This window comes from Molothrus ater, chromosome 9, assembly GCF_012460135.2.
Source record: "Molothrus ater isolate BHLD 08-10-18 breed brown headed cowbird chromosome 9, BPBGC_Mater_1.1, whole genome shotgun sequence".
NCBI classification, from domain to species: domain Eukaryota; kingdom Metazoa; phylum Chordata; class Aves; order Passeriformes; family Icteridae; genus Molothrus; species Molothrus ater.
In genome coordinates, this window is record NC_050486.2 from 2,063,679 (window position 1) to 2,079,514 (window position 15,836).

The window sequence follows — 15,836 nt, forward strand, 5'->3', positions numbered from 1 at the left end:
ATATTTAACAGTAAAAAGTAAATCTTCTGCTGAGCTGTTGACATCTGAAAGCTTTACAGAGCTTAACTTGGATGCCTGAAGCATGACAGAACACAACTAGTTCTGGTTTATTGGAAAAAATCCCCATAAAGAAGGGGTGGGGCATTTCTGCTAATCTTCCTGATCTGTGGTAACATCATCATGAAGAGGGCCAGGCTGGAAGAGAGGAGCACCTTTCCCAGAGCTGCTGTGAAGGCTGCAGGCAGAGGGGCACCCTCAAAGCACCACATGGAACAATCTTGCTGCTGGGGTAGTCCTGGAGCTCCTGAGGATTTTACAAGTTCAGATGTAAGGGAGAAGGTTACACTCTGCTTTCCTTCAAGGTTCAGGTGTAAGGGAGAAGGTTACACTCTGCTTTCCTTCAAGGTTCAGGTGTAAGGGAGAAGGTTACACTCTGCTTTCCTTCAAGGTTCAGGTGTAAGGGAGAAGGTTACACTCTGCTTTCCTTCAAGACATGTGGAAGCATCTTAACTCACAAGTTTGTTGCTTATTTAAGAGTTTCTCAAATGCTTGTTGCAGTCCAAGAAATCAACTGTAGATTCCCCATATCTGCAGTTGCTGAGGTGAGAAATGCTTTGTCAGTTGTTAATATTCTCTTCAAACCCTTTTAAATGGGTGCTTGAAGAATATGGAATTCAATTCTTGCTATCTGGAAGACTCAAAACTCAACCAATATTTAACTGCACTTTTTGGGCTTTGTAGATTTGAACCTCAGGTTTGTACTTCAGCATCTTCAAGACAGGTAAAACCAGTTTCCATTTCAGAGTGGTGAATCATCCCTTTCTCAAGGCAAGAGAACCCATCCTGCATTGCTTTGTTCCTCCTCCAAGCAGGAGCATGTTGGAATCCAGCTGCACAATCCATTCAGAGGAGCACAGGAAGCCTCCACCTATTTCCTTTCCCTCTGAATGCCAAACTAGATTAGAAGGGTGTCTTTAGATCCAAAAAGTCTCAATATTTTCTAGTAATTTTAATCAGAGCAGTTGATGAAATCATCTGAATTAATGAAATCATAGTGCAGATATGGCAAACATTCTGCATGTCCTGTACACTTCCATTTAATCTACATAACATGGTGGAGACTTCTAGAAGAAGATCTTTGCTTAGAATTTTTTCCACTTGCTTTTGAAGTGTGTGTTTACTCTAGTTTGAATCAGACTGAGAACCTGTTCTGATTTCTGGTTTTTGGTAATAACAGTCCTTAACTCTTTTTTTCTATTTCTTGCTTTCTTTCTTGGTCATAGCCTAACCCAAAACATAATATTCTGTGGAGAAAAGAGAAGCAGTTTTATCTTCTTCTTTCAGGGATAATCCTATTGCCTCTTGATTTCTCTCTAATCTGAATTTTAGTTGATTTCTTTCTGCTTTTTGAGGTCTATGGGATATACCTCAACTAATCAGCTTCCAGTTTCTGTGTGAAGTCATGAGTTCAAGTATGATTGGTTATAGCCCATCCTAAGGACAAAAAATGGGGTATGTTTTGCCTCAGAAAAGGACACACCTAATTAGAGCAGTGTGTTAATTACCAGCCTTTCTGAGTGGCAGTCCTACACTGAGGTGCTTACTGAATATTTTTCAGTCTGTCTTAGAAATAGAGCCTGAGGTTCCAGACATGCAGCTTTGTTTTTTCTTGTGCTGCAACATTAAATAACTCAAATTAGTCCGTTTTTAGTCCTTTAGGATTCATCACTAAAGTTCTTTTTTTGTGTCCTAGGAAAAAAAATGTAACCAGGTTTCAGATGTGGCATGTACTGAGTTCTTTGGGAGAAAGGGAAAAAATCCCAAAAAACCAAATCCCAAACCCAACCATGGCAACATTGAGATTTTAAATTAGACTTATGGTATGAAGCCAGTTTTAAATAACATAAAGGGGGCACAGGAGGGGTTATTAGTATGTAATTACTATCATAATGTTTTATTTACAATGTCTAGTCTCCTTGAGTCTGAGCAGATTTGAAAATTCTTTCAGTTTCTCTTGATAAAATAAACTGATATAGCCAATCTGATTTATATTTACATATGTAAATCAAACCAATATGTGTCTAGAGCACACATGGACTAACTCAGTCCAACTGTTTCAGAGCTGGTTGTGAGGAATGAGATGGGATAGAGGTAAGTGGAGATATCTTTCTATCAGTTTTTTCCTAAAATCACTGCTAATTATGATACATTTGAATAAACTCTTGATTAATCTGTTTTCTGACATTAGGGTGAGACAGATACAGATCTGATATTCAGTTTGTGGCATTTCTAATAATCTAGATTTCTTACTTGCCTAATCCTGCAGCAGATCATGTTAGGGTGGTAGAGTTTGAAACTGAAATAAAGACTCACTCTGCTATTTTAACAGGTATTTATCCTCATTTGTCTTCTGGTTTTGATTTAGTGTTGTTAATGTTTTGCACATGGGTGGGATAGGGCATATTTCATATCTAATGTGGAGACATTGATTATTCCATTAGAAATGATGGCTGCTTGATTACTGATAGTGTTATATTGGAATAATTTAGTCCATAATTTATATTCTCCTCTTCACTTTAGCATTTGAAAGCTGAATGCTGCTCTTGAGACTGGCAATTCAGTTTTACAGCTTTAGGGTTTCTCTTTTGTCATGGAGCTAAAGGAAGATTTTTTTATTTTAAGCTCACAAAGTCAACCAAAATGTAGGACTTGATCTTGTGATCAAGAAATGATATTTTTTTCTTTAGCCTCTGCTACTAATACTATTTAGATCTTGAACCATAATAAGAACTAAACATGGAATTCAGGCATTGGTCCCCAGAACTGGCACATGGCTTCTTATTAATGTTCAAAGGCTAAAAATCTGAAGCCATTTTGAACTCAGAACCCATCATGTATTTATTTCCCTCTCTAATTTGCAGAAAACTAGTTGTGAAAATAGCCCCAGGGACCTGATATTTTTCCATCCCATCTGCTCCAGCTGAACTACAGCTGCAAAAAAAAAAAAAAAATCTTAAGTATTGTTTCTATAAACTGTTGAGTGTATTTTATAACACAATAATTCCCACAAAATCAGTAACTGCAGTTAATGACTGGTTTGTTAAGGCATTAACTGCACTCAGCTGGGAATGACCAATTTCTCAGGAATGGCTGTATAAGAACTAAAGCTAATTCAGTTACACTTTCAAATAATTGTTTGCTTAATTAATGGTAGATTCTTGTGGAAATCCTATCAAAGTGCTCATGACCCCCACATTTAATATCCAATGAGTTCATTATGATTCATGTTTTATTATAAATACCAGAAGAATCCATAATGACTAGGCCATTATTTTCCAGGGCTGCCCTTACTGCTTTAGGCCATTTGGCTATTCCACCTTCAGTCATAAAAAGCTTGATGCTCAAAACTTACCAGCTTTTGTAGGCCACAATTTTCTGGCACCTCACCAAAACTTTGGTGATTTTTATGAACACATTTGGCAGAGTTCTGTTTTTTGGGGTTTTTTTTTCTCTTGCTTTTTCCAGTTAGGGCAATAATTGATCCTTACTCTACCCAGCCATAAGGAAATCTTCCTTGCAATGTCTCCTTTTTCACGTGTGGCCTTCAGCAGTGGTCAAAAATAGCAGAAAAGTTATCACTTGGTGCTTTGGAAAGCTGCTTTCCAGCCAGCTGCTGGGCAGGGTTTGACATTTTTACAGCCAATCTTTATGCAATGCTTGACTCAGGGTTAATTAATTAGCATTCAGATGAGTAGAAAATAATGAGAAAAAAGGAGCTTGGTACTGACATATTCAAGTAATAGTCAGCAGCTGCCAGTTGATATTTTTGGAAGTGAAGTACCAATGTAAAAGGATGAGAATTGGCTTGGTAGGTTTTTCAGAGTCTGTCATTCTTCCCCTTGTGTGTAACCTTCAGCCTGCAGGTGATGTTAGAGTTTAAAATGCAGGTGATGTTAGAGTTTAAAATGCAGGTGATGTTAGAGTTTAAAATGCAGGTGATGTTCGAGTTTAAAATGCAGGTGATATTTGAGTTTAAATGCTTCAGCTGCTGTGTCTGTCCCCTTCCTATCTTCAACCAACTCCTTCTCCCTGGTCTCCAGTCAGCTTCCCTGCAGGCTGTGTGCTTCCAAGTGAGCATGAGATGAACAGTTGTGCTAAATCATGTGCTTAGGAACAACCACCTCCTCTTGATTTTCCTGCAGTGTTTTACTCTCTGGATCGGGAATTGTCCCTGAATTTTGTGTGAGAACTTAGAAAATCACAAGATTTTGCTTTTCCTTCCTGTGTGCATCCATAGGGAAAGTAGAACAGTGAAACTTGCAGACATCAGCCTGAAATCTCTTCCTTTCTGGGAAATTCAAATGAAATGAAACTTAAAACACATACACCATTAAATACTTCAAAGATGAGTTAATGGCAGACTGTTTGCCTTCAGCTTTTGTTCTGTAGTTTACTTTTATCCACAAGTTTGTAGAATTCACTTCTTTTACTCACAATTGAAAAGTACTTCCTTGCTGAGGCTGTGCAATGATTGTTTGTGACTTAAATGCTTGAAACCCTTCTCTGTTCCCCCTGTTGACAATAGGACAGGGCAATCCAGGGAAAATTGGTCAGGTAACTGCACAGCAAGGAGGAACTGAAATTCAGTTCTTCTCTTGGAAGCTAGAACTGTCTTTGCCTTTTGTGTGTCATGAAATCTACTTTGTGGAATGCATTTTTTGAGAATTATTTAAGCTCTGGTCATTAGAAAGCAACTTTTCAGGACTTTGTTCGAATTAAATAAGTTTATTTGGATTCCACATATTCTTCACACTTTAGGTTGAGTATCTGGGTATTTTTGATTATTTTTGGCAGTTTTGAAATTGAGGTAGTGCTGTCATTTAGCACTGACAGCCAAGGTGTGTTCAGGCATCAGAAAGTTTATTGTGACCAGCTAGACCTTTGAAAAAAAAGGGGTTAAAAAATGCTGCAGAATTTCCTCTAAGAAAGAAAACAGGTCTTTACTGTTGTATCAGCCTGTTATGATTGAAAATAAGCCACTAATATTGCCAAATACCAGGGAGCTGCTGAGCTTACCAAATATAAAACTGTATCTTCACTGAGGCTTTATGTTAGCACAAATGAAACTTGCAAAAATGAGGAAGAAAAAACCCACAAAGGACAGAGGTTAAACAGTAACATTTAGTATCATTCTTGTTAATGGTCTGGCAGTTCATGTGTGCTGAAGGTCTGGTCAAACTTTATTCCAGTTCTTCTTGTTGGTGTTTTGGGGAGCTTTTCTCTCTTTTATACTTGCTTACCTTTTATTTCACACAGAGTTTCCTGCATTACCCAGCTAAGTGTAATTGTCAATTGAGTCTTAAAAGTCCTAAATACAGTCTTGGAGTGTTAAGAGCAGTGTAAACAGATTTTTTTCTTTAGACCTGTGAAATTTGGAGGTATAATTTCTTCTGTAAACTTCTAAATTTGTATAGAAGAAACCTTGACCTGTATGTATGGGAAGTTTTTCTCATGAAATTACTGTTTTCCAGTGTTCTGCAGGTGAATAGGTAGGTAATGTGACCAGTCACAGGAGAAGCACTAAAGAGAACACACACTTCCTTTTGTTTGCTGCTACCTTCTGTGCTTTTATTTTCATAATGATCAGAGTAGCTTTCACATTTGGGCATTATCCTTCCTCCCACATTACATGTATGGAAGATTGTGGTATCAGTTATGTTTTTTCAAACAAGTAAGACTTTAAAAAGATTTGAAATGTCAGCTCTGATTTTAGATTTAACATGGCTAAGAATGCTTCACTCACTGGTATGGCAGCTGCCAGAGGGCTTTCATGGGTCTCTTTGGATAATTCCATTTTGAAAAGCACTCATTCTCAGGATAAAGGCATGATATCCTTGCTGCTCAAAGGAAATTCCAGCTCCCACTGATGTATGCAGAAGGGAAATTTTGCTGATTGAGGTCTTTGTGCTTTGCCAAGTTGTTACACAGATATTTTCTGACTTAGCTTCAATAGAAGTGGGAGGCAGGGTATTGCTGATGAGTTGTGTAAGAACTGTGAATGAATCTGGAGTTGGTGACCTTATTACATCCTGGTTTAACTAATGTACACATTGAGATGCAGGGTTTATCCCATATATAGCCAATATCCTGCTAGTGCAGGGCTAGAGGAGAACTTGAGAATGCTCAGTGGCTTTCAGCAGTGAGTCAGAAGCAAATTTGTCTGTGTTGTTCTTAAACATTTGTATGTTTGTGTAAGATGATTTTATAGAACCTTTCAGTTAAATACTTCATACCCCACTCACAGTAACTGCTCCAGTTTTCCCTAGGAATCTTTCTCTTTAGTAAATATCACTGTGAACATACTCTGATGTAGTTTTTGATATGTATGAAACACAAAAGGCACCAATGGGATTCTATTGCTATTTAGGAGAGTAAAACAACCAGTATTTGCTTGAAAGGCAGTGGATTCCTTCACTCTTAGTGGTAGTTCTTATTTTTCTCTCTACCACCTCTTCTTAGTTGTAGTTCTTATTTTTCTCTCTGCCACTGGTGCATTCTTTATTAATTTCAATAGGAATATCCACAGCTAAATCCTTATTTTCTAGCTGGAAACTGATTAAGCCTTTCTCTGCATGGCCAGTCATTATTAAGCATTCCTTTCACAAAATAAGTACCTTGTAAAGTGGAGTTAAGGAGTGTTTTGAGGCGCTGGGAAGAGGAAGGAGTATTTACCATTGCCCTGGTTCCCTCTAATATGCACTAATATGTGGTTCATTTGGCTAGGCCAGGCCAGGACCCTTTCATTAAGGTGTCATTTCTGATTTAAATTTTCCCTCTATTAGTTAGGATTGTTCTGCTTTTCATTTTCCTCTTTTGAGTATTAAACAACAGCTAAAAATTCTCAGAGTAATATTTTTTTTTTCTCCTTCTAGGAAACGAAAATAACAAAAAAGTCGCGATTTGCATTCTGTATCACATCAGCATGGACGATTGCTTTAAATCGATGTTTGCATACACAGACTGTATCCCTCAGGTACGTGATGAGCCCATCAGATCCATCTTCCCTCGTGCTCCGAGTGCCTCCCTCGCTCATGGCAGAGCTCGCACTGACACCCGCAGGTGACAAAGGGAACAGCCACGGAGCTGCTTGGCACTCAGGCACCTCCTCCTCAGGCAGGGAATGTTCTCTGGGATTTCACGGTGCCCTGCAAAAGCAGAGGTGACCGAGCTCTGTCACTGTTGCTGACACTTGAGCTGCACTAATGAACTCCTGAAATTACAGGTGACCCGAAGGATTCCTACAGAAGATTGGGAATGCTTCAGAGAGATTAAAGCTTGTGCAGAGCAGCTCCTTAGGGAATGTAGTGGAAAGTATTTCCTTTACAGTTTTAGAAGGCATTCTTGCCTGATCCCATTGGGTATCAAAATGTCAGTGTCTCCAGTATTGCAGGATATGAACTGGAAACCAGCCAAGGAGGGTTACATTCCTACATGACAATTCCTTTTCCAACTGCAGGCATGTACAGCAAGGGAGACTGGATGGCTGTGGAAGGCTCTTCACTGTTCTTTCAGCCTGCATTTTGTTACTTAACTCATTGACTCAAGCAGACACAATATCATGGGGCTTGGGGGTTTGTGGGTATGTTTGGTTTTTTGTGTGCATGTGTTTTGTTTCTTGTTGGTTTTAGTTTGTTCTTTTTCTCAAGTACCAAGTCCTCTCTCACTGACCTTTTTCTCAGCCCTGGTGAGGCTGGAGTTGAGAAAGCCTGTGTTACCCAAGTGTAAAAGCTCTTTGGTAGCTTTTTCAGAATTGCACCATGGTATCTTCTTTCCTGCCAAATAGGTTTTTAACATCAAACACTTCCAGAATGGAAAGTTGTCATGGAAAAGTTATCAAAATGTTTCTGCTCATTACCTTATGGCAAAATCAGTGAAGTTTTTCCACATGCAAGATGATTTTGGGTAATAGAGAGGGGAGAACTGGTGGGAATAACTAATATATGTTACAAAGTGGTCTTGTAAACATCCTGCTGTCTTTTCAACTACAAGAAGGAATTACTTTTTAAGGCATTTGTGTGATGTAAGGCACCTGTTTTGTTCTGGCAGTTACCAGCCAAACTCAAACTCCTGCACTGGTGTCTTAGGACTTGCTTGTGATGTGCTTTCAGGGGATCTTGGTGTGACTCCTGGACCCCCTGTCCTTGCAGAGCTGTCTCCAGAGACTGGTGGAGCAGCAATTCTGCTGCCTTCACTGGGCTTTAGTGAAGTAAACAACCAAGGTGGAAAGTATAACTGGCTATTGATGCTTCACAGGTCACATCTGCACACTGTTCAAAAAGAAGCTGAGCAACCAGAGCTTAAATTTTACTAATCAATGTTCAAAATTAGCATGGTTATCAAGGAAGACAGGTAGCAGAAAGCATTAGGAAGTGGGTAAGGCATCAGGAAAAGACAATGACTGTTTTAAATGGACTCACTGCTATCTAATTCTACCAGAGAAACCCAAAATCTCCTTTCAGTGTTCTATGTTCCAGTGTTACCTCTTTTCAGAATGCTATACACCCTCGTGTGGGTTTGTCTCTTTGAGGAAAGGCGTTCATTAACAAATACTAATTAATGTTTAGCAGTCTAGCAAGTGCTTGGAGAAAGCAGCCCCTGTGTGATTGTGGCTGCCTGAAGGGCTTGCCCGGGGCTGGCTCGTGGATTGCAGGAGTTAGGGAGTGCTACTCCAGTAACAGTTAAAAGTGAGCATTAACAGTTCATTCTTGTTTAGACCTCAGCAATGCGTGTTTTGTTTAAATAGGTGCAAATGCCATCCAGATGCTTATAAAAGCCTTTATTGGTAATAACCTGGCCAATCAAAGGGCATGGTTAGGCAGTGATGTCATGGTGATATTTAATATTTTACCGCAGAGCGGTGTGCAAGGTTCTCCAAAGCTGCCCACATGTTTTCCACCACGCTTGTCCTGTTTGGGCCCTCTTTGATCTCTAAGCTTCTTTTCAGCTTAATGCTGGTAAACGTCCTCTCTTGACAGCCCCCTTTGCTCCTGTCCGCCATTATCTGCTGAAGTTCAGAAAGCAGAGCATCACTTCAAACAGCAGAGTCGGGAGTAACCGCTCAGGAGAGATTCCTGAGGCATGCAGTTCTGGCATAATCATTCAAAGATGTTGGAGCTGGCCTTGGGGAGGGGGTTGGACAGAGGTGTATGTGAACACAGAGCTGTGGGGGTTGGCCTCTGGTCACTGGTAAATAAGTGAAGGCAGGTGCCAGAGAGTCTAGACACAGTGATTTCAGTGCTGGTCTGTGGTATCTGATACTCAATATGGGACTTGTCTGATTGAACACTACTGCCTCTTCATTGCACATGCTGCAGCCTTTTTACTGCCTTCCTGTTAAATCAGTAAAAGATGACAATGGACATAGTAAAAGCAGAACAAATTTAATTTTAATATTTCCTATTTGGCAGCAATTACTCTTCCTTTTGAAGTGGCACAAGAAGCAATCAAATTAAATGAAGACATAATGGGAAACATGGAACTCGTATGAAACTATTATTTTAAAATTTGAACGGCTTTAATTGAAACTGGATATATTTTTTCTTTTATAGAGAAGTAGTTCAGTAATTAACAGTGTAATCCCATCTTGTTAAACATTTAATTTCCACAGATTTTGTATTGTGTAAGTAATGAGAATGCTTCCCTTCAAATTATTTGAAGGGTTTTAAAAATCTGTTTTTAAAGGTTTTGTAACAGAAGAGTTGCAGGGGGTGATTTTTGAATGCTCGTGTTCTACTTGTTAAATGGCAATTTTCTTCTCTGTTAATTCCCTCTTATGTGACTGTCAGGCTTAAGGATTTAATAAACCAGGGATTTTATAAGTTCTTAAAACAACCTAGAGAAATCTGATTCTACCTTTTTAAGAAAAGGAGGAAGAAATCAATGATAGCTTTTAAATGAGTACATGAAAATCTCAGGAAAGTCATAAATAGCCATGTTGTAATGTAGTTTTTATTTTGGGGTTTTGGTTCTCTTTGGAATGAGAGCCTGATATCTGCTAATAGGTAAACATACAGAATGGCTGGAGTAAAATAATTTGGAGAGAATTCCTGCAATCCTATTGTTTATTTTCTCCTGTTTAAATGGATTCTTCACCTACTTTCTCTAGCTTTTAATGCATCACAAACTTGTCTTTCCACCAGGGGGCAAGCACACAAATATTTAATGATTAGTTAATCATGAAATTTAATGATTTGTTGCTTTCTTGTCCTCCCATCGCTTTCTGAGCTGCAGTTTTTGTACCTCATGTCCTGCTTATCTTTAGGCTTAGTTGTTTCTTCTTCCAGTAATCTCAGTCTTGTCATCACACTGCTTTGCATTAGAATCTAACCATGTCTGGTGAACTGAGTGGGTTTTAGCAGCAAACAGGGTGATGTCCCCCAGCCCTGAAGTTGTGCAGGGTTTGTCTGCCAGGATTGCAACCAGAGGGAGAAGAAATGGGTTTATTTCAGTCATGTTCATATATTCCAAATGCCATTTCAATGTTGCTGTTGAACCAAATGAGCCAGGATAGGCAGCCTGTGATGTAATGGACAGTGCAGGGCCAGGTGTGGGAAATGATGGCAATCCATGGGGTAGCAGCCTTGGCAATTCCCTGGCATTTGCTGAGCAGTTTGAACAGGATTGTAGGTGATTGTCTACTTACATGAATGTTACAGAAGAATGGGATTACTGCTGAGCAGTCCGTGGGATGTGGCAATTCAGCTCTAGCTGATACTGGCAGCTGTAAAGAGAAAGAACAGTGCTGCAGACACAGCTAAAATACCTATTGATGGAGTAACTCACAGCAAAATAGTAGTAGAATTATTTTGCACTTAAATACCTGTTTAGAGTCATAATTTTATTAAGCTAATAGGTATTAATCTGACTTTATGTGGAATTAAGTTGTGGGGTTGTTTTTTTCACCATATTAAAGTCACCTAAGCTTTCAAAACAAATTTATCCATTCACAAATACTAAAAACCAGTCAAACAAAAATTTCAGTGGTAGCAATAAAATGTAACTAAGCCAAGTTAATTTAAGGTGATGAGTGATTGCCATTTTTGGCACTTTAAAGGATTGTTATCCCTAAATAATGGAACTCTACATGTCATGCCCCTGACCTTTGTAACTTTCACTGTTCTTGCAGAAATGCTGAACACTGATTTTTAAAAAAGGTACTGCAGTTGATATCATAACACTGCTTTTCTAATGTTTTTGAAAGATTAATGACCCAAGTGTGCTTGTGTTTCTTGGCAGCTAATGAAGATGCTTTTTGAATGTCCTGATGAGAGAGTTGACCTGGAACTTATTTCTTTCTGTATTAACCTTGCTGCCAACAAAAGAAATGTGCAGCTTATCTGTGAAGGTAACTGGACTGAGGGTTTGCTGGGGGCTTTAGAGATGACAACACTTTGTATCTTTTCCTTTATTATACTAACATAAGTAAATTATGTATATTTGAGTGATTTATAAATGTATAGATGTGTTTTTAAAAAATAAAATGCATGTGTTTGGGTAATGATTGCAGACAAATGGCCACATCCTCCTCACAGTTTGCTCTTGGTGGCAGAAATGACATTTGAAGGAGATGCCCACAGTTCTGAAATACAAGCTGATAACATTGCTATGGGAAACTATGGCTGTATGGAGACATCAGGATTTCATTCTGCCTGATGCCTAAAATCCATCTTTGACTGGTGTTTCACCTGCCAGTATCAAATGAATAGCAGAGATGTCTTTCAATTGCATCTTTCCATTATTTTTTTAAGATAATTGAGCTTCTTTTGGGCTCTAATATTTTGATTCATGGTCTAGATAGTTCTGATGTTCTTTCAGTAATTCTGGACTGCTTTTAAAGTTTCATTATTTTCATACTAGCACTTTTAAATGAAACAATATTACTCAGTAGCTCCAACTTTCACTTGTGCTCAACATTTTCCCAAAAACTGCTGCAGTCACTTACTGGCCTTCAAAGGGGACAATTGCTGTCAGGAGATTCTGTGGCCTGAAATTCCACTTTTCAATTCTGTACACAGCTCTATAGAAGGGGGAGCAGGGAGATCCAATTTTATATTGAAGGTGAAACTCAAGCTAGCAGCACCTTTTAGGTAGGCAAGGGTAAACATAATGGTAACACTGGCATTTGTTCTATGTGGTCAAGTACTTCAGATCTGTTCCCATGCATTGACCTTTGGTAAATAAACTTCTAAAACCCTAACAACATATTTATCCCATGGAATGAGGAGAGCAGTCTCTGTGCCTGGACTAACTGCTGTGCACTTTTTCTTTCTAAACTTTACAGCTTAAAGCATTTGTTTGTGTGCATGTTGATTTTTGATCAGCCAGTACTTCCCTGGTTTTTCTTCTTGGGTTTTTTTTTTCCTTTTTTTTCTTTTTTCTTTTTAATTTGGAGACTTTTCTAAGTGTTTGTTTCTTTTCAGGAAATGGTTTGAAAATGCTCATGAAGAGGGCTTTGAAGTTTAAGGATCCATTGTTAATGAAGATGATCAGAAATATTTCACAGCATGATGGGCCAACTAAAAGCCAGTTTATTGTAAGTATTGGGTCTTACCTGATGTGATCTCTGTTTTTTATCCTTCTGGAAAGGTCTGGCTCTGGAGAGCTGCCGTGGTTTGTTTTGTAGGGTGTCCAGTTTAGGTTTCCTTGTCTGTCCTGGGGTGATTTATGTTTTGTTTTATAAGGCTTTCTCAGCTGCTAGATCAGAGTTTGGATCCCCCACTAAGGGGAAAACAGGCCTTAAGCCTTATCCAGTAAGTTTCAAAACAAACACACAAACCCAAGCAAACAAACAAAAATGCCCCAGCTGCTGGGGTGAACATCATAACAATTAAGTTATCCTAAATTTCTGCTTTTGGACCTAGAGAGAAAAATCTGCTGGTTTTTTTTTTCTGCCACTGTATTAAGTGTGTCTTATTTGTGGGTATTTTAAATATTAAATATTTAAATATTGATCCTGTAAAGCCACCCTTTCAAAAGAAAGGAGGAAAACACAACATTCTAATCATGGAGATTTTAAACATACTCTTAAAATGTGAATCAAATATCAAATTGTCTTAAAGCTGTATAAAAGAAGTAGAAGCCATTATTCCCCTGTTCCTGTCCTCAGAAAATATTTATATATTATATTATAGTTATTTATTAAAATTTTTAGGTAAAGAACTCCGTTACTACCACAGGATGGTTTTCTCTATCTTCTTTTCCTTTTTTTCTAAGAGCTTTTTGAAACTCTGTGCTGTAGTAACTACTTTTGGAGCATTGAAAGAAAGATCCACATTCTTTGAAAGTGAAAGGATGTAGAGGAAGAGTGCTGAAATGTTTTCTTGGATTATTCATCAACTGGAATTGAAACTGCCGTATGAGTCCTTATTTCAGGAGCAAAGTCTCTTTAGTTTTCTTTTGAGAACTAGCTTTAGTTTGGCTGAGATGGGAGTTCTTCAGAAACCCAGATTATTCATTTGTAATGCTTGTTGCTGTATTTTCTTCAGGAATATGTTGGTGATTTAGCAGCTCAAATATCAAATTCAGAAGAAGAAGAATTTGTGATTGAATGCCTGGGAACACTTGCAAATTTGACCTTACCAGAGCTGGACTGGGAACTTGTGCTGAAGGAATACAAACTGGTTCCATATCTCAAGGATAAGTTAAAACCAGGTCTGTACAATGTTGGGTTGGGCTTCCAAGGCAGAGTCTCACTAAGATTATTTAGAGTGCTCAGAGTAGAGTCCATTTACCTTTATAATTTGTGGTTGTTTAGGACAACATAACACTGAAGAATAGAATCATCATCTGCAGATAAATACACAAGTGCCAGTAGATTAAGGATTCCTGAGAGAGGTAATACTTCCTACTTCTGCCTTGTGCCTTAGCAGGTTCTGCTGAGGATGACCTTGTTTTGGAAGTGGTGATCATGATTGGCACCGTGTCCATGGATGACTCCTGTGCTGCTCTGCTGGCTAAATCTGGGATCATCCCTGCCCTCATCGAGCTGCTGAATGGTAAATTGGCCAGTGTGGCAGCAGGAGCTGTCATTGGCATTGCTGTTCCCTTGCAAGGCAGGGCTTGGTGTTGGTGTGAGGAAGGAGCAGCAGTTCCTCTGTTAGTGACAGATTCTGAGTGGTCGTTCCATAGATTGGGGTTTTCCCACACCTTCACAACTCTTTTGTCACAGACATCTTTCATGAAAAATCCTTTCTTAGGATTTTTCCTTGTGAGAAGCTGCAGTTTCAGCAACCAAAAGTAAACAATGGTTATCTGCTGCTGTGGAATGCAACAGGTAGAGCCGTGATTGGTCTCCTGTGGGTGTTGGGATTTCCTGACCACTCATGGCAGAGCTGGCTCTTGCTCTGTCTGAGACACAGATCTCTGTTATTCATTCTTGTCTATTCTTAGCTAGCTTCTGAAGAAACCTTTTCCTTTCTATTGCTTTTTAGTATAGTCTTAATGTAACATATATCATAAAATAATAAATCAAGCCTTCTGATCATGGAGTCAACATTCTCGTCTCTTCTTCATCCTGAAAACCCTTGTGACCATGGTCACACTCTTTAACCATCAAAACCTTCTATTGGTGAGATTTGAAATTGTGCTGGATTTTTCTTCTCCTTGCAGCTCAGCAGGAAGATGATGAGTTTGTGTGCCAGATCATCTATGTATTTTATCAGATGGTGTTCCACCAAGCCACCAGAGATGTCATCATCAAGGAAACACGTATCTTTTTACAGATTAAACATCTAGAATTGCAGCACTTAATTTGCCACTGCTGGTGTTTGACTTCTGTTTCTCTTGCAGTAACCTCATGATCTCTGAGGTTCCTTTGTAAAAGTTTATTTCAGCTGAAGAAAAAACCCAAGCAGCCTAAGCATGGAAAGGGACTGTAAGATTAATAGTAAAGGTTAAAACTTAGTTTGCTTTGAAGCAGGGAGGGGAGTAGGAGGGGATCACTGATCCAGCTGACTCATTAGTTGCTATCCAATCTGATTTACTGTCTGAATTTGTTTTGCAAATCATAATGAAATTCACAGTTCATAGAAGAACATATGTAGAGCATAAACAAACTTTTTGTACTGCACCATTACACAAATATGTTGCATGGTCTGAAATTTTGTGGGCCTTAACTGAATGTTGAATTTTATTGAAGCATTCAGAATGGGTTGAACGAGCCCTGGGAGGGATAGCAAATTAGTGATTACATTGCTAGCAATACAAAGAACACTTCTTCATGGAATCTCTGTGGAATATCTGAGAAGCCATTTGGGTGGTTGTTCTTTGTGTTCTGGATGGACTCCTAGGTTGCTAGCTTTAAAAAATTAAAGATAAGAAGTTGCATCTCTTGCTAATTCTGGAACGATAAAGCCACCAACATTTGAGAAATGCTTTCTTGCTACATGAGATGAAAAATTCCTGCAAATTAGTGAAATTTGAAGAACCTAGAGTTGTGGGAGGGGGGAAAAATGTTTTTCTCCTTAACAGCTGCTGTGCAGAAGCTCCAGCATACCTCATAGACCTGATGCACGATAAAAACGCTGAGATCCGCAAGGTCTGTGACAACACTCTGGATATCATAGCGGTAGGTCTGCCTTCCTTCATCCCTCCAGAGCCTCTTTGCACAAGGCAGTGCTAAAAAACCTGAATAGATTCCAAATTGGAAGTAATTTTCTTGTGCAACATTCTAATCATATGGATAAAAGATGAATTTTCAGGGCACAATGATAATCATTAGGCTGTGCATCATGAAGTGTGTGTGTACTTTGAAAATTCATACAAGTTAACTTTACACT

General features: G+C 38.8%; 1 protein-coding gene across 3 annotated transcripts in view; it reads left to right on the forward strand.

Moving 5' to 3' along the window:
• The window catches only part of KIFAP3 (kinesin associated protein 3), a 68,163-nt gene that overhangs the window by 19,882 nt on the left and 32,445 nt on the right, over positions 1-15,836 (forward strand). For 2 of the 3 annotated variants that reach the window (XM_036387504.2, XM_036387506.2), the window contains exons 11-17: positions 6,933-7,033; positions 11,296-11,404; positions 12,480-12,592; positions 13,545-13,710; positions 13,926-14,054; positions 14,668-14,766; positions 15,540-15,625. In XM_036387504.2, coding sequence (XP_036243397.1) covers positions 6,933-7,033; positions 11,296-11,404; positions 12,480-12,592; positions 13,545-13,710; positions 13,926-14,054; positions 14,668-14,766; positions 15,540-15,625 — 803 coding nt within the window. The remainder of the gene's footprint in view (positions 1-6,932; positions 7,034-11,295; positions 11,405-12,479; positions 12,593-13,544; positions 13,711-13,925; positions 14,055-14,667; positions 14,767-15,539; positions 15,626-15,836) is intronic. The other variant, XM_036387505.2, reaches the window with a different exon arrangement.